The following is a 19,573-nucleotide window of genomic DNA, read 5'->3' as shown; positions in this document are numbered from 1 at the left end:
TATTGTTTACCTTAATTTCCTTGTGCTTAGTTACACCTCCAGTAGACACACGTCAGTGTTAGCATTTATTTGGAGTCGTGTTTTTTAAAACCTGATGAATGTTAGTCCAATTTGATCTTTTAGCTTTGTTTTGTTGACTGCTGATGAAAATATCTGTCTCTTCAGCTGCTAAATGCTCCACTTTGGTCACAAGCTGGACGCTATCTTTGATTGATGTTTGGTGCTGTGAAGGTAGCGTAAACTGCTCAAAAAATTGGAACTGAGGGGAACTGGCAGACTTTGGGGTTTTTCAATTAGTGCAGCTTTAACAAAGAAAAATCTTAATTTTCTTGACATTACATAAAATCAAGGTGGTTCCTATATCAGATGTGTAGGTGTTTTGTTGGCAGCACTTCAAAGAAAATGACTCAAATTTGGCTTCATGTTTTTCCATAACAACCTTTGCTCATTATGTAAAGAGTGGGTGTCAGTGCTGCTCATTTTGGATTGAAACTCTTCAGTGAAGAAGCAGGTGTGGGTGTCAGAGCAGCAGATAGCTCCAGGATGAATATGAAGGTAGCCTGATGCTGAATGCTGTTTAACACACGACTGGTGCTTTTTAAATAACAAGAGTAAAAAAAACACAAATTACACTTTTAAAACTCCCAAGAAGCAGCAGAAAAATATGTTTATAACTTAATTTGAATAAAAGTGTATGTTAGTATATAGCAAATCGATTCTTGGCTAATTTAAAAATCACCCAAGAGATTACCAAAGAGGTGTGATGAAACATCTGTTTAAAAAAATGAAATAAAATCAAAAGTAAACAAAAAAAAGAGTGACAGTAAGTGGCAGTAACACTGTATTTCCACGAGGGGGATGTCAATCTCCAGTCCCTGTGGTCATCCCTTCTTCTATTTCTCTACGTAGCACTCTTCCTCCTCCTCTTCCTCCTTAGTGTTCTTCCTTTGTGGTGGGCAGTGTTGTAAATACGTCTCGTGGCTGAATCGGATGCCCCTTTTCCTGGCCCTGGACCACACCTGCTCACCCCACTCCGTCTCTGTCCTCTAACACATATATAAACACACACACATTAAGAGTAGAGTGAGGGGTCTACTGCTGCACAAGAGGGAGGACACTAGGCTGACTGTCCCATTCAGAGGCAACACAAAACCCACATTATGTACATCATTTTCAGTGTATGTTTACATAGACACAGCATAGGTGTACGGGGGGGGGGGGGCATGTCAACACGACTCACATCTCATCTAACAGGATATCTGCAGTCGCTTCATCTGAGCCAGTGTCAGTGGAAGTGTGACGTTTTTATTATCTTCTTTTTGGGGCTCACTGTTTGCCCTTTCCCTTGTTCAAATCCTAAAATATTTTCAATCTCGAGTTCAGCAGGTATTCATGATGTCAAGGAATTGCCAGTGTTCTTAGTTTTATCTTCGCCTTTAACGGCTATTTGTATATTTCATTTGGTTGTATTTTTTTATCTGTCGGGGATGTGTTGAGCTGAACGTCAACCAGTGTGTGATTGTGTGCTGTGCATGTCGCCAGGCTGTGCGTCCTCTTCGCACTCGTGTGTGTGTGTGTGTGTGTGTGTGTGTCTGTGGATGTGTGTGTAGGTGTGTGTGTATGTGTACGTGTGTGTGTGCATGCACAGGTGGGGTTGTTCTTCACAGGGGCTCTAAATTGGTTATGTTATTGTGTCTTAAAAATACATGTCTTAATTCTGTAAAAGATGAAAAATATTTATCATTCACTTCACCTCTCAAGGCACCAGTCTACCTTTTCCTTTTGTTTCTCAGCCTGCGGGGTAGAAGTGAAATATCACCGTGTAGGAATTGGACAAATGAAGTTGTGAAACACTGAGGAAAGCTTAATTGATCGGGTGAATACTGTTCTTTTTAACTTCTTTGTTTTTTCTGGCCTGCGATGAGATGTCAAAATTTAAAAAAAGCAAATTTCCAAAGCTGACGGTGTTTTGAGATCAACCCGTTCTGTTTCTTCTACTGTGGAATAAAAGCAGCTTTCTGGTTCACAAGCAAACTCTAGTTGCACTGACTAAAATCTAAAAACTATTAATCGTATCGTCACTGTCCACAAATTATCTTTTCAGGAATGAATAACTGTTTTTTTGAGATTATATGTTTTAAAAGGTTTCCACAAACAAACCAAAATCCTCAAAACTCACGATAAAAGTTAAAAAAATCTCCAAAAAAGTTATTTGGAGTTTCACAAAACAATAGTGATGGGTTGCATCAGTGCATGCTGTTATTTAATTATGTGGCAGTGAAAAAGCACAAGCCTGTCGTCCCAAACTGGTCACATGGAGGTGTGGATTTCTTTTTGTGATACACGGTTCCTGGCATGGATTAAATGAAATATGTTTATTTGATAATGGCACGTTTAATTTTGCTTTTCCCATCCAATCCAGACACTAAGTGAAACAAGTATTTTGTCCCATTAAAAACACATTGTTCTCATTTTGTAGATGCTCTTAGTTCATTTCTATGAAACCAGTTCTCTGTCTATTATCTCATAACTTTATATCAATGCTCTCCATATCTGTTGGTTGCACTTCACTGCATATCTTAAATAAATTGAATTGAATATCTGCATCAAAATCCAGCAAAGCCTCCTGGAAGTGTTAAATCAGACCACATGTTGCCTGCTGTGGGAGGTTTTTGTGTTTTTCATAATGCTGTTAAAGTAGCTGAGAGCAGAACGGCAGAGGAACTTTGTTTACAATTTGCAAACTGCTAAATATTTAGTTGTTTTTTTTTTAACAGAGGCAATGGTCCTGTAAGCTGCAGAAAAGTAACAGTGAGATTTTTGTTCAAATCCGAAGTTTATTCTGGGATTTCCTGGTACATAAAAGCTTAAATAATTATCAAAGGGTCCTGTCTATCTCACTTTAATACACTCTGTCTTTCTCTCACCCTCACAAGATATAGCCTTAAAAATGCCCTCCATTGTGCCCGATATCTAATAAAAGAGCTTGATCTTAGAAGAAAAAATCAAAATGCAGAAAAAAGCTGTCACACATATGGAAGAACATCTCCGCAAGAAAGAGAAAAAATATATATACAATAAAGATCATAATAAAACAAAACAAGTAAGAGATAAAAAGTCACAACTTTGACTTCTCTCATCATTTTTATTTAGTGAGCTAAAATGTAGAGTTGTATTGTTGACTCACTGTTTAAAAAACGTGACTTAGTTAGCAAGATCTGACTCATATCTGATAATTTTTACTATGTCATTTTTTCATAATTCTTACTTTGTAAATTAAAACTTTCCCTTTTTCTCATAATTTTGACTCAGTAAGATACATTGCTGGCTTTTCATAATTCTGATTCAGTATATCATCATTTTCATATAGTATGCATATTGACTGGCCAACAGTATTTTTATTTTTAATGTGACTAACTTTCCATCTGTTTTTTTTCTTTCACTGGCACAAATGGGCTTCCATACATACGTTATCTTCTCTGTCACAATTTCCCCAAATACATTCTTTTTTTATTTACCACCTCTGTGTGACTACTCTGATGATATCCCGTATCTATAAATACAAACCTTAAAAGTGCAAAATCCCCATGAAATGTGTCAGGAAGTGGACTGAAGTTGAGTCTCGGTTGGATTCGTCACTCGTGCTCTTTGGCTCATTGATCCATTTTTGCAGACCAAACACTGAAACACTGTTATTGCATCTCCACTGTTCGTACAGGACAGGTTTACCTGAACTGTCCTCAAAGCTCAAAGTATATTCCTGATGTCTCACCACATCACATTTAGGGTTTATTTCCTTGTGTTGTTTCTCACGGACAGGATGGAATTTAATCAAGTAAAAAAAAGAAATTTGAGAATCTCTGAATCCTTTTCAAGAATCTGTTTCTAACAGGAGGGACATTTGTTTGACTTTCAACTACACACACATACACACACACACACACACACACACACACACACCTGATCCTGTCATCACATCACTGAAGTAGTTGGGATTGTTCATTTGACTGTTTGTTATGTTGACTGTTTTTTACTCCTTTCTATGGATTCTGTTTTTATTTCAGGGAATTATGCATGGAATTTAACATTAGTTGAGTATTTTGTTATGTTTTGGTCATTTTTGTTTTTTGAGGGGGGGGGGGGGGTCAATAACTAAATAAAGGAGACAATTTGAAGAAAAGAAAACGCTTCCTTGTGTGTGTTTAATTGGCGTGCAGCCGGTTCACGCTGTGAGGAGAGAGGGGGACCAGCGTTTGACGCTGAAGAGGGCGAGAGCTAAACTGTTGCTGACGTGTCCGTGCACCAATAGGAAGCCGGGGATGACTCGCACGTTGGTACAATTGGCTTAAAAATAAAGACGACTGCGTCCGATGGGTTGCAGCGATGATTGGGTGAAGGATTGTGCATTGGAAATCACCAAGCTGGAGCTGCGTGTTTGTTAGCAGCCAGCGGCGACTGAAAGACAGACGATGCTGCAGAATGGTGCTTCTAGTTTCCTGCAGTGTTTGGGTGCCGGTTTAGCCGCTACTTAGCTTTGTGTGTGTGTGTGCAGACGCTGGGCGCCCCAGAGCTGCCAGCCGCGTCAGGTGGATGCGCCTGCAGTGATCCAGGTCGCCCCTATGGATCGCGTCCATGGATGTCTTCAAACCCGCTTTGGACAACAGTTTGAGTCCCAAGGCGTCCGTTTCCTCGTCGGAAGAAGCAGAGGCAGATGTTTTTCGCTGGCCGAGACCGGATGATGGCATCAGCGCCGCGCCGGATGCGGCACCCGCAGCGCCGGGCTTCTGGACGGCCGTGTTCGACTACGAGGCGACCGCGGACGACGAGCTCAGCCTGCGGACGGGGGACCTGGTGGAGGTCCTGTCCAAAGACTCCCTGGTGTCCGGAGACGAGGGCTGGTGGACCGGTATGATAGCAGACCGGGTTGGCATTTTCCCATCCAATTATGTGAGCAACGGGAACGGCATACCGGAGGAAATACGGGACACCTCGGAGCAGCAGTACTCACTGCCTCCTCTGCACCGTGAGTATCCCATTGTGCTAAACTAGCACAGAGCTGCTACTGCTGCTGTGTGTCTCCCCCCTTGTCGTCTGTCAGAGGGCCAGAGACACAAACCCACGTTGAGAGTGCTGTGTCATGGTAGGCGCAGTGCACTCTGGTTGGCCTAGAAACAGGCTGGCCCAGGCATCCTCACAGCTTCTGGGCCGTTATTCATCACACTGCCTGTCAACCCCAACAGCCAGCTGTGATGCACCCCACCTCAAATTGCAACGCACAATGTTGGCTGCATCCTCAGCAGAAGGATCATCTAACTGAACATGCAAGTCCTGTGCGTGCAATATTACCATTAGATATTGTATAAAGCTATTATTAGGCTCTCTAAGGAAATACACTGGCGTGGTATGCATGCAATGTCACGGTGACTGGTGGTGTTTGCACCAAGATTGTGCTGCAAGAGAGAAAACGCTCCTGCAGCTAAATGTGCAGCCAAGGCCTCAGACGGATCCAGTAAGCAGAATCAAAAGCAAATAAAATGCACTGCACTGTGGGATCGAAAGTGAGAACACTTTGGTGCCAGCTGTGTGCAAAAGGATGCTCTTCAGCAACAAAACCACGCCACAGATGATTACAAATCTCATATCAGCTTGAACAGGCAAATAAAAGTTGCATTTTAAGGTTGAACACCATTTGTTTTGTCGGACCGGACCACACCGCCTCAGCTGTCTTTGTTGGCTTTCATCTCCTCATACTCTGCAGCAGCTGGCCTATTTTCACATCCCATCCCACCTGAAATATTCATCAAGGTCAGTCTGCTTAGTAGACTGTTAGGAATCCACAATATTGGAGTTTAAAGGCACAGACATAAAGGCTGCTGTTCACAACATCAAACACACCTTTTCATTTAAACTCTTTCTTGCTTCCATCCTTCTCCCACCGTCCCAGCCAGAGTTGAGGACAGATGCTCACACTTGTGTAGTAGCAGGAGGGGTAGTTCCACCACATCCTGTATTTGGGGCAGCGGGGTGGTTTAGTGAAGGCATCCTTCAGCTGATTGACCTGGTTTTGAGGTCCTTGTTGGCAAACATTTGCCTTCCTCAAGAGTAAAACTGTGACCGACCCTGACCTTTTAATGTCATTGGAAAGGCGTGTGCAAAAAAAAAAGTACCTGCCTGATAAAGACCAATGTTGAGTGATGAGATTGTAGTTGTTTTGTCTCTCTAAATCTTTGTCTTCTATTCCTGCATCTTTCCTCAGTCCTGGAGATTGATTTCTCGGAGCTGACCCTGGAGGAAATCATTGGCGTGGGCGGTTTTGGGAAAGTCTACCGCGCAGTGTGGCAGGGCTCAGAGGTGGCGGTGAAGGCGGCACGGCGGGACCCCGACGAGGACCCGGAGCAGACTCTGGAGAGCGTGCGTCAGGAGGCCAAACTCTTCGCCATGCTCAACCATCCCAACATCATGGGTCTGCTGGGGGTGTGTCTGCTGGAGCCCAACCTGTGTCTGGTCATGGAGTACGCCCGGGGTGGCCCCCTCAACCGGGCCCTCACTGGGAAACGCATCCCTCCGTGCACACTGGTGGACTGGGCAGTGCAGATCGCCCGGGGCATACTGTACCTCCACAGCCAGGCCATCGTCCCCATTATTCACCGGGACCTCAAGTCCAGCAACAGTAAGATTCCCTCTCTCTTGCCATCCCATGGTTGTTTCTGCTTTCTGTTGAGAATTTCTCCCAAAATTATGCATGATTTTAGAGCCAACAGAACATTAATGAGCTCCAATTTTGATTATTTTAATAGGAATTATTTGTAAGGTTTGGTGATTTAGTTTTCGGATTTCTTCTAAAAAAAGACAAACAAAACAATTCTAAATACAATTTCCTAAAGTCCAATGTGACGTCTTCACGTTGCTTATTTTGTCTGACCAACAGTCCAAAACTCAAATATTTAAAGTTTACAATTGTATAAAACAGGCAAGAGTGATATTCCCTCACATTTGAGAAGCTGGAACTAGAGAATGTTTAACATTTGTTTTTCTTTAGAATTTGCTTAAAATGATAAATCACTTCTCTGAACAGTTATTACAAATTATTACTTTTTTTTTATTTTTTATTATGGGTTTTTAGTCAGAACCATCTTTGAAACACCACTGTGGGTTCTAGCAGCTTCTGTACCATTCAACGTTTTTGTCAAATGATAGGCTACACTAAAAACTTAAATACTAGTTATTTACAGCACTAGTCCTTTGTGTCCTTAGTGTGTTTCTTGCATAGTGTCGGGGTGAAACTTTCATCAACTTGATGGGGAATCAAGAAATTGCAGTATCATCAGTCTTGTGGCAAAACCTACAGTATCCTGTAATATAATTATAGATACTCATGTTTCATCCATGCTTTCTGGTACACGCTGTGATTTGCAGTGATAATAATCACTGTTTGGAAAAGAGAGCAGAAAAGCAAAAGGAGTTTGCATGTATGTTTGTGGAGCGGTTGTAATCTTGCATTTTACCCAACTGGATCCCCTAAATCCCAAGCCTATTACTGAGGATTTGTCCAGCGCTCGGCCCCAGCCTCCTCCCTATTGGTGGCTCCGACTGTACACACAACCAGCTTCTTGCCTGCCATTGGCCCTTTCTCTGATGATCAGCTCAGGCGCTTCACTTCCAATAGGCTGCTTTAAAGTGTTAAGTCAGGCTAACCAGTTGCCATCCTGGGCTCTCAGGGGAAAACCCATGCCCTCTTCACAACACAGGGCAGTGCATCATGCCAGTCCACTCTTTTCCTTTTACTTTTAATCCTTGCAAGGGTCTAATCCAGAGTTTTTCTTTCCTTTCTTACCTATGAGATCACATTTAGGTTCTAAGAAGCAGTTTTTATGTGATTAAAAACCAGTATGTTATTCATTTATTTATTTATTTATTTATTTATACACACACAAAACACACACACAAAATAGGACATAACAGTTTAAGAAATCTACATATGACCTCATTTTCTTGTCAAGTGGGACCTTGTGTGGTCTAAACCACTGCGTTGAGAAACTCTAATCAGTGATTACAGAAGTCGCTCAGGATGTGGCACACTGAGACTCCACACTGACTCCACCCTGTGACGCAGCCCTGTGGTTGGTGGCGATGTGAAGCTCGGTCCCTAAAAAAAAAAAAAGACACAAAAGTAAACATTTCTTTCCTGCAACTCTATAGCATTTTTGTTTTCTCCAAGGCTCATAAACTCTCTTTACAGCTTAATTTCCAGCCACATTAGCATTGTGGTTCCAGGGACGACAAAGACGGTCAGTCGGTCCACCAATTGTGTCCAGACTGAAGTATCTCAAGTATGGGATGGATTGTCATTAAATTCTCTACAGATACCCCAAATGAGTTTGGTGATCCCCAGACTTCCCTCTTGCATCATCATGAGGTTCCCTTTTTTGAAAGATAAATTTAACAGTGTAGAGACAAAGCCTGGAAATGGGGGGAGGGGTATGACAACTGGAATCGAACTTGTAACATGGTGGCATACGCTGTAACTGACTGTAACCACTATAAAGGCCCACTTTGGTGATTTTGAATAAAATGTCAACAAATTGATGAATTACCATTAAATGTGGTACACTTGTCCCCCACAAAATTACTGGTCCAATACTTTGTTTCATGAACAAATATCTGCAAAACTATTTTTCATATAGTTTTCAAACATTCCAATCAGCCTGAGATATACTTAGTATTTAGTGCTACTTAGCAAATGTTAGCATGCTAACTAAGATGAAAACCATAATAAACATCAGCATGTTAGCTTAGTCATTGGAAGCATGTTGGCACGCTATCGTAAGCTTTCATCTCAAAGCATCCCGGTGCTGAAGTACAGCATCATGGTGCAGCATGGCTGTAGACGGTATTGATTTCACTATTTATGGAATACACCTAATATAAAAGCCTGGTTGTACACCACATCTTGGTGTTTCAGTTTCCACTCCTCCTGGTGAAACAGCGGCGGTTGAGGTGCACCAGAGAACGCTCAGAAAGGAGACTGAGTCAGCTTCTTGTTTCTGTATCACATGGGTTTTATCAATTAACTCCAATGGTAGAAGTGTATATGTCCGATTCTTTTGCTCCATAGTCGCCAAAAAAAAAAAATTTGACCCATTTAGTACAAGCTACATATCTTCAGAACAGTCTGACACTGAAACAGGATTTTTCAGACAGACATGTCTGGGGAAAATTGACTTTGTTCGAGACCTTTCTCTGTCTCAGCAACACAATCTCGTGTGATCTGACAACTAACGTTTTGGTCATGCTAAATATGGCTGTTGGCTGTGTAAATATCTAATTTTAGCAAAAGAAAATATGAATACATTATGCAAATAGAACCCAATCTGCTTTTATCCATCCACACGACGTTCACAACTTTCCAAACGAGGTGTGGGGGATGAGGAGGCGAGGTGAACGCGCCATGACCACGCCATGACCACGCCATGACCACGCCCACTTAGGAGACAGGAAGTGTAAATACCAATTCAAACCATTGGCGGAGCTTGTAAAGCTTTTGTATATAGAGCATCTGTGGGTGTGCTCTGTACACCTTTCCCTGACTTTAATTAATGTGATCAATATGTGACACCAGAGCATGGACATTATTCTTTCCATAAAAAAATCTTTTGGCAGCATCCAACAAACACTACATTTGCTGATGTGAACTTGTAAAACGCTAAATCTTGCAGCAAACCGAATTGTAATTAATGCTTCAAAAACAAAAGGTGTGATAGCAGCAAACACTTATTCTATTTGTAAGCCACTCAGTAATTTGTCATTTAGCAGTCTTAATCACTTAATCCGCAACAATTTAGTTTGGTTTGTACCTTTCAACTATCTCTGCTGCCTCCCTCTCACACAACATGCCCTTTCATAGATGCTCTTATCGAAAGCACTGTGCATTACAGTGAGTGCATATGTTTTGCCTCAGGGGGGAATCAGCCGTGTTTGTCTCATGTTCTGCCTCCTGAGCTGCACAGGAGCAGGATTTACTTAAGCCACACGTCTGGGTTTGGGTTTCTTTAGAAAGTGCCTCTGTAGCATCAGAGCCGCATGAGCAGCAGATGAAGGGGCGCTTGATGTGCACCGCAGCCTGCAGACACACCCTCTCCACTGGGCACAGCCACAGCAGATGGCCTGGCATTGTGGATCTGAATGGGGGAGAGAGAGGGAGCATGTGGTTAGGAGGAGCGCTGGTTTGTGCATAGTGGGTTGTTTTTTAGAGCCTATCAGAGCAGATGGGTGTGTCACAACAAGCTATTTCTGTAGTTTAACTGTAGTATTGGTGTTTGTTTGAAATGTCCTGTTACTCAGTGAGATCAGTGTTTTTTTTCTTTCTGCTGTTGTAGTGGCTCACTGTCTCTTCATTTCTCTTTTTCTCTACTCTGCTTTCATCCTTCCAATCCTTTCATCATGGCCTCTCACCAACCGCACCCTGTTTTTGTTCATCCACCATGTTTTTGCGTTCCCCCATGCGTTGTGTTTTACCTTCCCCAACGTTACAATCCTTGTGATGATGACCTGAAACCTTTTTACTTTACCGTCAACCCACCTGCCAACTTGCATCCTCCACCACCACATCCTCCCAACCCTCCTCCCCATCCTCCAAACAACATCCCCACATCATCCTCCCGCTCCACCGTCCCCGACCACCTCAGTCCTGATCCTTGAGAGGGTTGAGATGGAAGACCTCAGCAACAAGACTCTGAAGATCACAGACTTTGGGCTGGCTCGGGAGTGGCACCGCACCACCAAGATGAGCGCCGCCGGCACCTACGCCTGGATGGCTCCCGAAGTCATCCGCTCATCTACGTTCTCCAAGGGTAGCGACGTTTGGAGGTGGGCAGAGGAAGAGAAACAAACTGCACCAGGTGGTAGAACTGGTCTGAGAAACATCAGACCAAGAAGCAGTTTATTCACCCTGCACAAGGAAAAGTTCAGCTCTGGCAGCAGTTGCTGTAGTAACAAAGCACAGATGAGGCTAAAGAGTACATGTAACTATAAATATGCATTCAACATTGACTTTATCCGTGCAGCACGAAAGTTCATCTTGTGTAGATTTATGTTAACAGTCTGGTACAATACAGTGTGATATAGCACTGCATATTTCAATTCATCTTTTTCTTTTCTATTTGAAGATTTAAAGACTTTTATTTGTCACATGCTCGTACATTAAAAGCAGTGAAATGCAGGTTGGCATACTCTTGAGTCTGTGCTAAACGGGCTAGTATGCAATAAAGAAATCAAGAGTGAAGATGAGAATGAGGAAAATAAATATAAAGGATGAAAATTTCAAGATGACGCAATGTAATATCTTAACGGTTGAGCTGTATGTTGGCTACGTAAAGGTGCTCTTTTAGTTGATCCAAAAGATCAATTATTGAAATAGTTTGATTCATTTCAAAATAATAATAATAATCAAAGTCATATTTTGAGCAAAAATGCCAAAACCTTTAATGCCTTTAGCTTCTCAAATGTGAGACTTTCTCTAACATTGTATAAATCTTTGGGGTTTGGACTGCTGGGAGTACTAAACAATCAATTTAACGACATCACTCTGGACTCTGAGAAACTGTGACCTTTCTATGGAGCTAACGATTCATGGATTCAATTGAGAATACCAGCAGGTTAATAGATAATGTAAATAATAATGTCTCGGCTCGAACTGCAGGTTAAACCTGCTTTAGAACACTGGAGCTAATTGGCTTTTGCTCTGTATATGAACCTCATGATGTTTGGCAACTTTTGATACAGTTCTTGCTATTGTAAGACCACAAAAGCAAAGATGACGCAGCATACGTGAATATCCTAGTATGTGATTCATTGTCACAGTGCAGTGATGCTTTGGTGTTGTCTTTTTTTCAATACATTTTGAGTTTGGGACTTTACAATGCTCTGGAGTTATTGGAAATGTCTGGAACAAAAATCCAGAATTCATAAAGTGAATAGACATGTAAAAAAAAAAAAAGCAGCAACATTTGAACAATGATTTAGAGTTTGAAGCTTCCTTCAGTACGTTGACATTCAGACTATTCAGGACAGCCCTAGCTTAAAGGCAAGTGTAGAATAAAAGTTGGTCAAATGATGATCCTAAATAATTTCAATGGTTTGTTTTGACTGGTTTAATCGTCACATGATGGTTTGCATTAGACAACACAGTCTGAAAGGATCATTTCTTCAAATGCTACCACTTGCGGTATTTCCAGGTATTATTTGATGTTCATTTGGGTTTATTGATTGATAACAGGACCAGTGACTCACTAGGTAACTAACAACAAATCCATAACTATTATCTTAACACACTTCTTTCTGGTCTGTTTGATTTGTTACAGGTCTTTTTCTCACAGTGCATCAGTGTGTGGTTTTGGCAATAGTCTCATGGATCTGTTTGCCGCTGCGCTACTCTGTTGAGATTTTCATATTTTGACCTTTTCTGTCTCGCCTTGGTATTTACATGAGTGAAAAATAGTGCCATTCTAATCCTCCTTTGACATTTCTTTTCAAGCGGCGCGCTTCGCTGTAGACTCTCACTATATTTCAGCAAACATCCTGCTTGACATTCATATATTCACCCACACATTTATTTTCAGAACCAGATTGTCAATTGTGCAATATTCAGATAGTATTTCTAAGTATTTACAGATTAATTCAGCACCTATATTCATGTTTTTCTCCCTTTTTTTAACGGTAAAGTTTTGGCGTGCTGTTGTGGGAGCTGCTGACGGGAGAAGTTCCCTTCCGTGGTATCGATAGTCTTGCAGTGGCTTATGGCGTGGCAATGAACAAGCTGGCTTTGCCCATTCCCTTGACCTGTCCTGAGCCCTTTGCACGTCTTCTGGGTGGTAAGAGACACTAAGTACTTTTATGCTCAAAGCCAAGAATCCTCCTCCAAATAAGATGGAAATTATTTGAACTGTGTCCAAACATTTTGTACCGGAGAGCCACAGGCAAACAGAAGTATCTGTTTATGTGCCAGAAAGATACCGTTGAACATTTATTATTAAAGTAGTAAAGAAAATTTAGTTCAACAACTGCAGCTAGAAAAGCCTCTGAATTCTAACCGAGTAGCATCGTATAAACAGAATATTTGATCACTTTCTGGAACCATTTGAAGGTCCAAAATGTTTTTTTGCTGAGGCAAATTTGGCTCAAGGTTTTTGAGACTGTTTCATCACGTGCCACAGAATGCTGGAGCTCAGACCCTCACTCCCGGCCGCAGTTCCCTTTAATTCTGGACCAGCTGACGGCCATCGAAGAGTCCGGCTTTTTTGAGATGCCAGCAGAGTCCTTCCACTCTCTGCAGGATGACTGGAAACTGGAGATCCAGGAGATGTTTGATCAGCTTAGGACCAAGGAGAAGGTAAAGATGAGACATTCTCTACTGACATACATGGTGGAATATATTTGCATAGGGACGTTTAAGGTTGGGAGTTCATTGCAGCTGTTTCACAGGTTCCATCGATTTTTGTTCCCTCAGGAGCTGCGATCGTGGGAGGAGGAGCTGACCCAAGCCGCGCTGCAGCAGAAATGCCAGGAGGAGGCGTTGAGGAGGCGCGAGCAGGAACTGGCCGAGCGGGAGATCCACATCCTGGAGCGAGAGCTCAACATCATCATTCACCAGCTCTACCAGGAGAAGCCCCATGTGGAGAGCCGGCAGGGCAAGTTCCGCCGCAACCGCCTTAAACTCAAGGATGGGAACAGGATCAGCTTACCTTCAGGTACTGCAGACAAACTGCAGTGTATGTCAACAGTATGCACAACATGTCTGGAATATTGGTCATCATAATAATCAAGATTTTTAGAATTGTATAGACGTAAGCTATAGAGTCCATTACCTACTTGGACATCATCTTCAAATTGATACTTTTTATCTCATAAACAGGTCACACCCACCTCCAGTTTGAGTTGAACTTATTTTATCAGTATCAGCACCCATACCTCAAATAGTGTGATGTCATCAATATCAAGGAAACTGTCAATCAAACATTGTGATATTTGAGCTTGTTGGTGTTGCCAAGCCTCGTCCCAACAGTTCACTTAATTTGATGAGCTTTCTGTCCAGCTTGTAGGCTGATTAGGTGACTCAATTGTAAAATGCACAAACAAAAAAAAGTAGATAGTGTGAATGCAGGCAATTTGTCATTGTAGATGGGAAATTGACCTTTAGCTAAGCCCCGCCCCCCTACTGCTACTCCTTAAAGCTGTCAGAGCTGCCATGGAGCCCATACAGTCAATAACTTCACTCCCTGAATAAATATTGTCTAATATTTGGCAAAACTGAAAAACGATTTCAGAGAGAAGCAGATAGAAGGGTCTACAATAAACAGACGACGGATATGTCCAGGATATCAAACTGATGTTAAAAAGACAAAGCTAGAAGCTAAAGCCTATAGATCAGTTAACCACCACATCACCTGGCAATCAAGACGGAAGACAATAAAGTTAAAGAACAAACTGTTGCTGTGAAGTGAGGTCTTTATTCACTGTTTCACTCATAAAAAAAGCAGCATGTCTATACATTCAGTAGCTAGCATAGCATGCAAGTGCTTTCGCTAGTTAATGATGTGCTAACATACTCAGCTAATGTTAGCTCCACAGCTCCTTTGTTTTAGAACAGTGTGACAGTTGAGGAGGAGGATTTGTCTGAAATTCCTCCAGTCTCCTTCCAACCTCTCCGGTCAACGAGTATCTCTCTAACATAACGTTTAACCATGACTGTCTTCAAATTATGCGATTGCTTGAGTCTATGGAGCAGATCCGGATCCGATGCTACGCTATGATTGGCCAGTCTGAGTTCGAGGGGCGGGACTGATGGAATGGTCAATGGAAAATTAGATGGCAGATTAAAAAAGGCTGGTTAGCCAACACTAGAGCGCAACAGAAATGTTGATGAACATATGTTTATGTCAGTACTGTATTTAGGCGTGTGATTAATGTTTAGCTGTGTTATACCATCATTGCTTTGGTATATTGTTGCTATGACTTCCCTGCGTTGAGGATATTTTCCGAAATTTGAACAAATATAATATATGCAATTTGGTTATTGTTATTTAGCTAGAAAGTTAAATACAGAATCTTTAGATATTGTTATTATTCGATTTTCATAGCATCATATTCCTTATTTAATGTGTTGTGTTTTTTTAATCCTTATTTAGATTTTCAGCACAAAATCACAGTGCAGGCGTCTCCCTCACACGATCGGCGTAGGAGTTTGCTCAGCAGCGGTTCCAGTCCACCGAGCAGCCCGCCGATGCTGTCCCGCCTGAGAGCCATCCAACGTAAGCGCCGTCACTGTCTTGTGTTTAAAATTGTATTTGATTTAATTGATAGTTATTACCATGGAGCACAGAATTTGTGTATTCTCCAATGATGTCTCAATTAGCGCGGTTTTCTCCGTTCAGTTATTCGTTACATTTAATGTTTGCCCTTGATATCCGTTCTCATGTTTTATTTTTCCAGTCACTCCAAGGGAGGGATACACAGCCCGGGGTCGCAACACAGGTTTCCATCAGGATGAAGACGAGGGTGAGAGGAAGGGCTCCAGGGAAAAAGGCAGAACCCGCGGGTGTGGCCCGTACAGGGAGCACAGCGCTGATGCCACGTGAGTCCAGAAATAGTCCCACCTTCTCCAGATAACCGTAATGTTTTTATGCCTCTGCGTCGATGACAGCTGTGGCAGGAGGCGTCATGTTTTCAGGTTGTCCATCTGTCTGTCTGTCTGTATGTCATCCCGTCAGGCTGTGTGTTTATTTGTAAACTACAAAAATATCTGTTTTCCATCCTTTTAACCTGACAGTGTGAAGCCTCCCCATGAAGGCAGCAGGCAGCGGTCCTGCAGCGCCCCAAACCTTCGCAGATCCCCGAGACACAGTCCAGCAGTGCCTGGAGTGCCAAGCCTTGTGGAGATGGGTAAGCAGGGCCATCTCCCTCTGTCTGACATGCAGTTTGCACACTCCACCTGATAACACAGCTGCAGTCTAAAGGTTAACGCATTGGCTGACTGGCTGGGAAAACATGGAAGGAGGAAGCGAGAGATAGATAGTTCGCTCACACACGGCTCTTAGTGGTTGACCAAAGCTCACAGATGTGCATGTTTGTGGCTGTGTGACTGTAAACAAGCTGATCCCGAAAAAGCATCATGCACACTCGGCAAAACAAACTTGGATACGGATTGCAGGCATTTTCGTGGCTCGTCCACTGTTCAATATCAACGACATTCTCTCTGTGAATATATCTACAAATACTGGTTTCCTATGTATCTGCTTCAGTTTCCATGCATTATAAGACAATATGAATGATCCTGTTTACAGAAAATGAAGACTGCTGCTTCACTACTGAGCCAGGAGCAGCACCTGATCAGTCCTACCTCTGCATCCCCTTCCACAAGGAGGGCCACACGGCGGCTGCTGACGGTGATGGAGATGAGTACTGCCCCAGCGGCCAGGTTCCAGGAACACCACCATGCAGGAAGAGTCCCGGTGGGGGCCGGCGGTCTGAGCTTGTCCTGCTGGGCTGTGGAGCTCTGCTGGCAGCCGTCGGACTGGGCTGCAACCTGCTGACTCTGGCTCAACCGGAGGAGAGCATCAAATCAAGATGGGAAGGTTTCTTCCACAGAACAGGGGGCCAGAGGCGGAGCACCAGCCCCCCGACTTGCAGACTGTTCCGGCGGGAAAGCCCGCTGAAACCTTCGGCGCCCTCGCTGCCCGAGCGAGGCTTGCCCTCCTCTTATACCCTGCTGTCCTTATCATCGGTGTCCGACTGCAACTCCACCCGCTCACTGCTGCGCTCTGACAGCGAGGAGCTGTTGGTCTGCCGCCCTGCCTCACCGCTCAGACAGCATCCGGCCGTCCAAACTCCGATCAACCCGCTGGTCAACACCCACCTCGAGAGCTTCAAGCGTAACCCCCGCCAGTCTCTCACGCCCACACATGTACCATCTGTCCCCAGTTCCGCACGTAGCCTGCGTCGAACACCATCAGACGGCGCCATCAAGAAGAGCTGCCCTTCTTATAATCTGGAACCATTGCCAGAAAAAACAGCATTAGAGAACGCAGGTAAAGTCTGGCGTCTTTTTTAATTCTAACATGTGCAGTCATAGGAGTGTTTATGTGACATTCAGTTCCCTCATAGGACATCCTCAATCATACAGTATTATTGGCATGATAATAACCAACCAAAATATTGGTCGAACCCAAAAGAATTCAGTCTGGAAATATTGTTATTCTTCCTCTTCACAACAACAGGCTTCAGAGGTTTAAAAGAAGACTGTCCAGAGGTCCCCCGGCTCCCCGATCCGAATCTTGTGTTCCCTCCGACTCCCCGTCGTCGCTGTGCTCCTGAACGCCCCAAAACCCTTGACTTTGTGGCCCGGCCTCGGCCGTCACCACGGGCGCACTGCGATAGGTTTTGGGCGGACGCGAGGCCCAGGGGAAACGGACAAAACCTGGGTAACGGCGAGTCCCCCGCCCACACCTCCAGCACAGAGACTCCTCCGACTGTGGAGTTTGGTAGGGACCCGGCGGTCCTGCCCACCCCCATGGAGGCCCCGACGCCCTACTCCCCTCGAAAGAAGGAAAACCTGTTGGATCGGCTGGATGAGGTACAGTGCCGGGATGGAACCGTACCACTCTGCAGACCGGAGATCAGCTTTCCCAAAGACTCCCCTTACCGCTACAGACCTGGATTCTGGTCCTAACTCTGCCCCGAACAGCCCTTCACCGGTCCAACACAAGGAGGGGACTGTCCCTGCTGTTAGCCTTTGGTTTCCCACAGTTCTGGGTCAATTATCAGTGACGGAATGAATCTGTTCTAGCTTTAATCAGGACTCAATGGGGGTGGCTCACCTGTCCACATCTACAATATTGCTGTTAAATTACAGAAAGTCATTTACTGTGAATATTTTACCTCACACTTATTGCAATTTGTGATAATAATTCTCATATTTGGCCTCTAAGAGAAGTATTTTAAGATACCCAGGTTTTGCATTGGAGTGACAGAACTTTCTTGATTGCTCTCACTTACACAGAAACCGTTCAAAATTATTTGTTTAGGAATAGGCTAACTACTGGCTTTATGGCAGAACGGCATCGACAGTTTCACAAAGCTTTGCATACTTTTTTTTTTGTTTTGTTTTTAATTTCAAGCTTGAGTTCCAGATTGTGCATTCAATGAAGTGCACTTTTGGAAAGCGTCATGAATGTAAAGCTTCAGGTTTCTTCCATCGTCAAAAAACTCTGTCTCTGATTCTCCGTAACTTGTCGGTAAACGCATCTTGTTATTTGAACTCCTATGTATAGTTCACTCTCCTGTGCCGGTGGCTGATGGATTTCGAGTACCTGTCATCACCAATCACTTGTACACAGCAATATCCCAGGAGATGGAGACGGGGGATGTTGTTGTATAATATCAGCACCTCCTTTAACCCGCCGTGTCAGTACAATGTCTGACACCGTCTCGAGCCCTGCACGGTGAACTTTACTATAAAGAAGAATGTCGCTGCTGCATCGGGTTTAAACTGGGACCGAAATGCTGTCAGGAAGTTGCAACCAAATATATGAGAGAGTTAAATTCCCCGTTGAGTCCGTTCTTTGTTTGTGACCCTGTCGGAGCAGCTTGTTTGGGTCCCGAGCCACCAGTTGAGAAACATTTCTCCCAAACTAAAAAGGGAACGTTGTGTTTGTAACTCTATAAATTGTCTGCCTCATAAGTTGTTGATGAAGATGGGATGTAAGTTAACGTATGAAAGTACTGTTGAATGGCACACAGGTGAAGCAGGCCCTGGTGGCGTGTGGAAGTTCATTCCTGATTATTTATATTTATTTAATTGTATTTATTGATTAATTATTTTGTATTTATTATTTAATTTATCTTTTTATAATTCATTGCATTTGCCTTGATTTTTGACACTTGTTAATGTCTATGAATGTTCTTAGAGTTAAATGTGGCTTCAAACGAGATGGAGCCACATTTTACTTGCTTCATATTGATTTGTCAGTTTCTCGCATTTAAAATAGTCAGGTTGTTGTTTTCAACATCTTTAACAAGGGTGCAACTAGCTTCAATCCTACTATAGAACTAAAGCTGACGCGATGAGTTGCTGAATCAATATTATGAAGCGAAAATTTCAAACATTCCCGATTTCCAGCGTCTCAAATGTGAGAATTTGCTGTTTTTGTTCATGTTTTCTCTATTTTTCAGACTGTTATCCTGAGAAAACAAGCAATTTGATGACTACACGAGCTTACGTGAATTGTGACGGGCAATTTTTAATTGAGAAAATAATCAACAGATTAGTCAATATCTAAAATAATCATTAGTTGTCGCTCCAAATACAAAAAACATCAATCAAATCAAAAAAGTTATTTAACTGAGCCTAATGCATTAAAACTGGTCTTTGCATTTGACTTGTTTGTCTGGACTAGACTGGGATTGTTTGAAGGGAATTCACAACACTGGAGGAATTTCCGTAAGTGCCAAGTTACTGATGCAGTCACCGGTGGGAAATCCCACCTGTCGACTGTCAAATGTGTCAAGAGCTAATTAATGA

At 43.0% G+C, this 19,573-nt stretch overlaps 1 protein-coding gene across 1 annotated transcript; it reads left to right on the top strand.

Moving 5' to 3' along the window:
- Positions 1–4,354: 4,354 nt before the first annotated feature.
- On the top strand, positions 4,355–18,896 carry map3k9 (mitogen-activated protein kinase kinase kinase 9). Its single transcript, XM_031847319.1, has 11 exons — positions 4,355–5,023; positions 6,257–6,670; positions 10,686–10,866; positions 12,721–12,869; positions 13,212–13,387; positions 13,505–13,745; positions 15,183–15,305; positions 15,487–15,628; positions 15,824–15,936; positions 16,338–17,081; positions 17,271–18,896. The coding sequence occupies exons 1-11, from the start codon at positions 4,633–4,635 to the stop codon at positions 17,720–17,722; spliced, it is 3,126 nt and encodes a 1,041-aa protein (XP_031703179.1). The 5' UTR covers positions 4,355–4,632; the 3' UTR covers positions 17,723–18,896.
- The last annotated feature ends 677 nt before the right edge of the window (positions 18,897–19,573 follow it).

This window comes from Anarrhichthys ocellatus, unplaced genomic scaffold (genome assembly GCF_004355925.1).
Source record: "Anarrhichthys ocellatus isolate YVR2014 unplaced genomic scaffold, GSC_Weel_1.0 scaffold7, whole genome shotgun sequence".
Taxonomy (NCBI): Eukaryota; Metazoa; Chordata; class Actinopteri; order Perciformes; family Anarhichadidae; genus Anarrhichthys; species Anarrhichthys ocellatus.
This window is presented reverse-complemented; position numbering and strand designations above follow the sequence as displayed.

What these genes read in the sequence shown, in the direction of transcription:
- map3k9 (XM_031847319.1), top strand. Translation starts at nt 4,633, where the DNA reads ATGGATGTCTTCAAACCCGCTTTGGACAACAGTTTGAGTCCCAAGGCG. An exon ending in AAGGGTAGCGACGTTTGGAG is followed by an intron (nt 10,867 to 12,720) that starts GTGGGCAGAGGA and finishes TTAACGGTAAAG; the next exon opens with TTTTGGCGTGCTGTTGTGGG. An exon ending in GAGCACAGCGCTGATGCCAC is followed by an intron (nt 15,629 to 15,823) that starts GTGAGTCCAGAA and finishes TTAACCTGACAG; the next exon opens with TGTGAAGCCTCCCCATGAAG.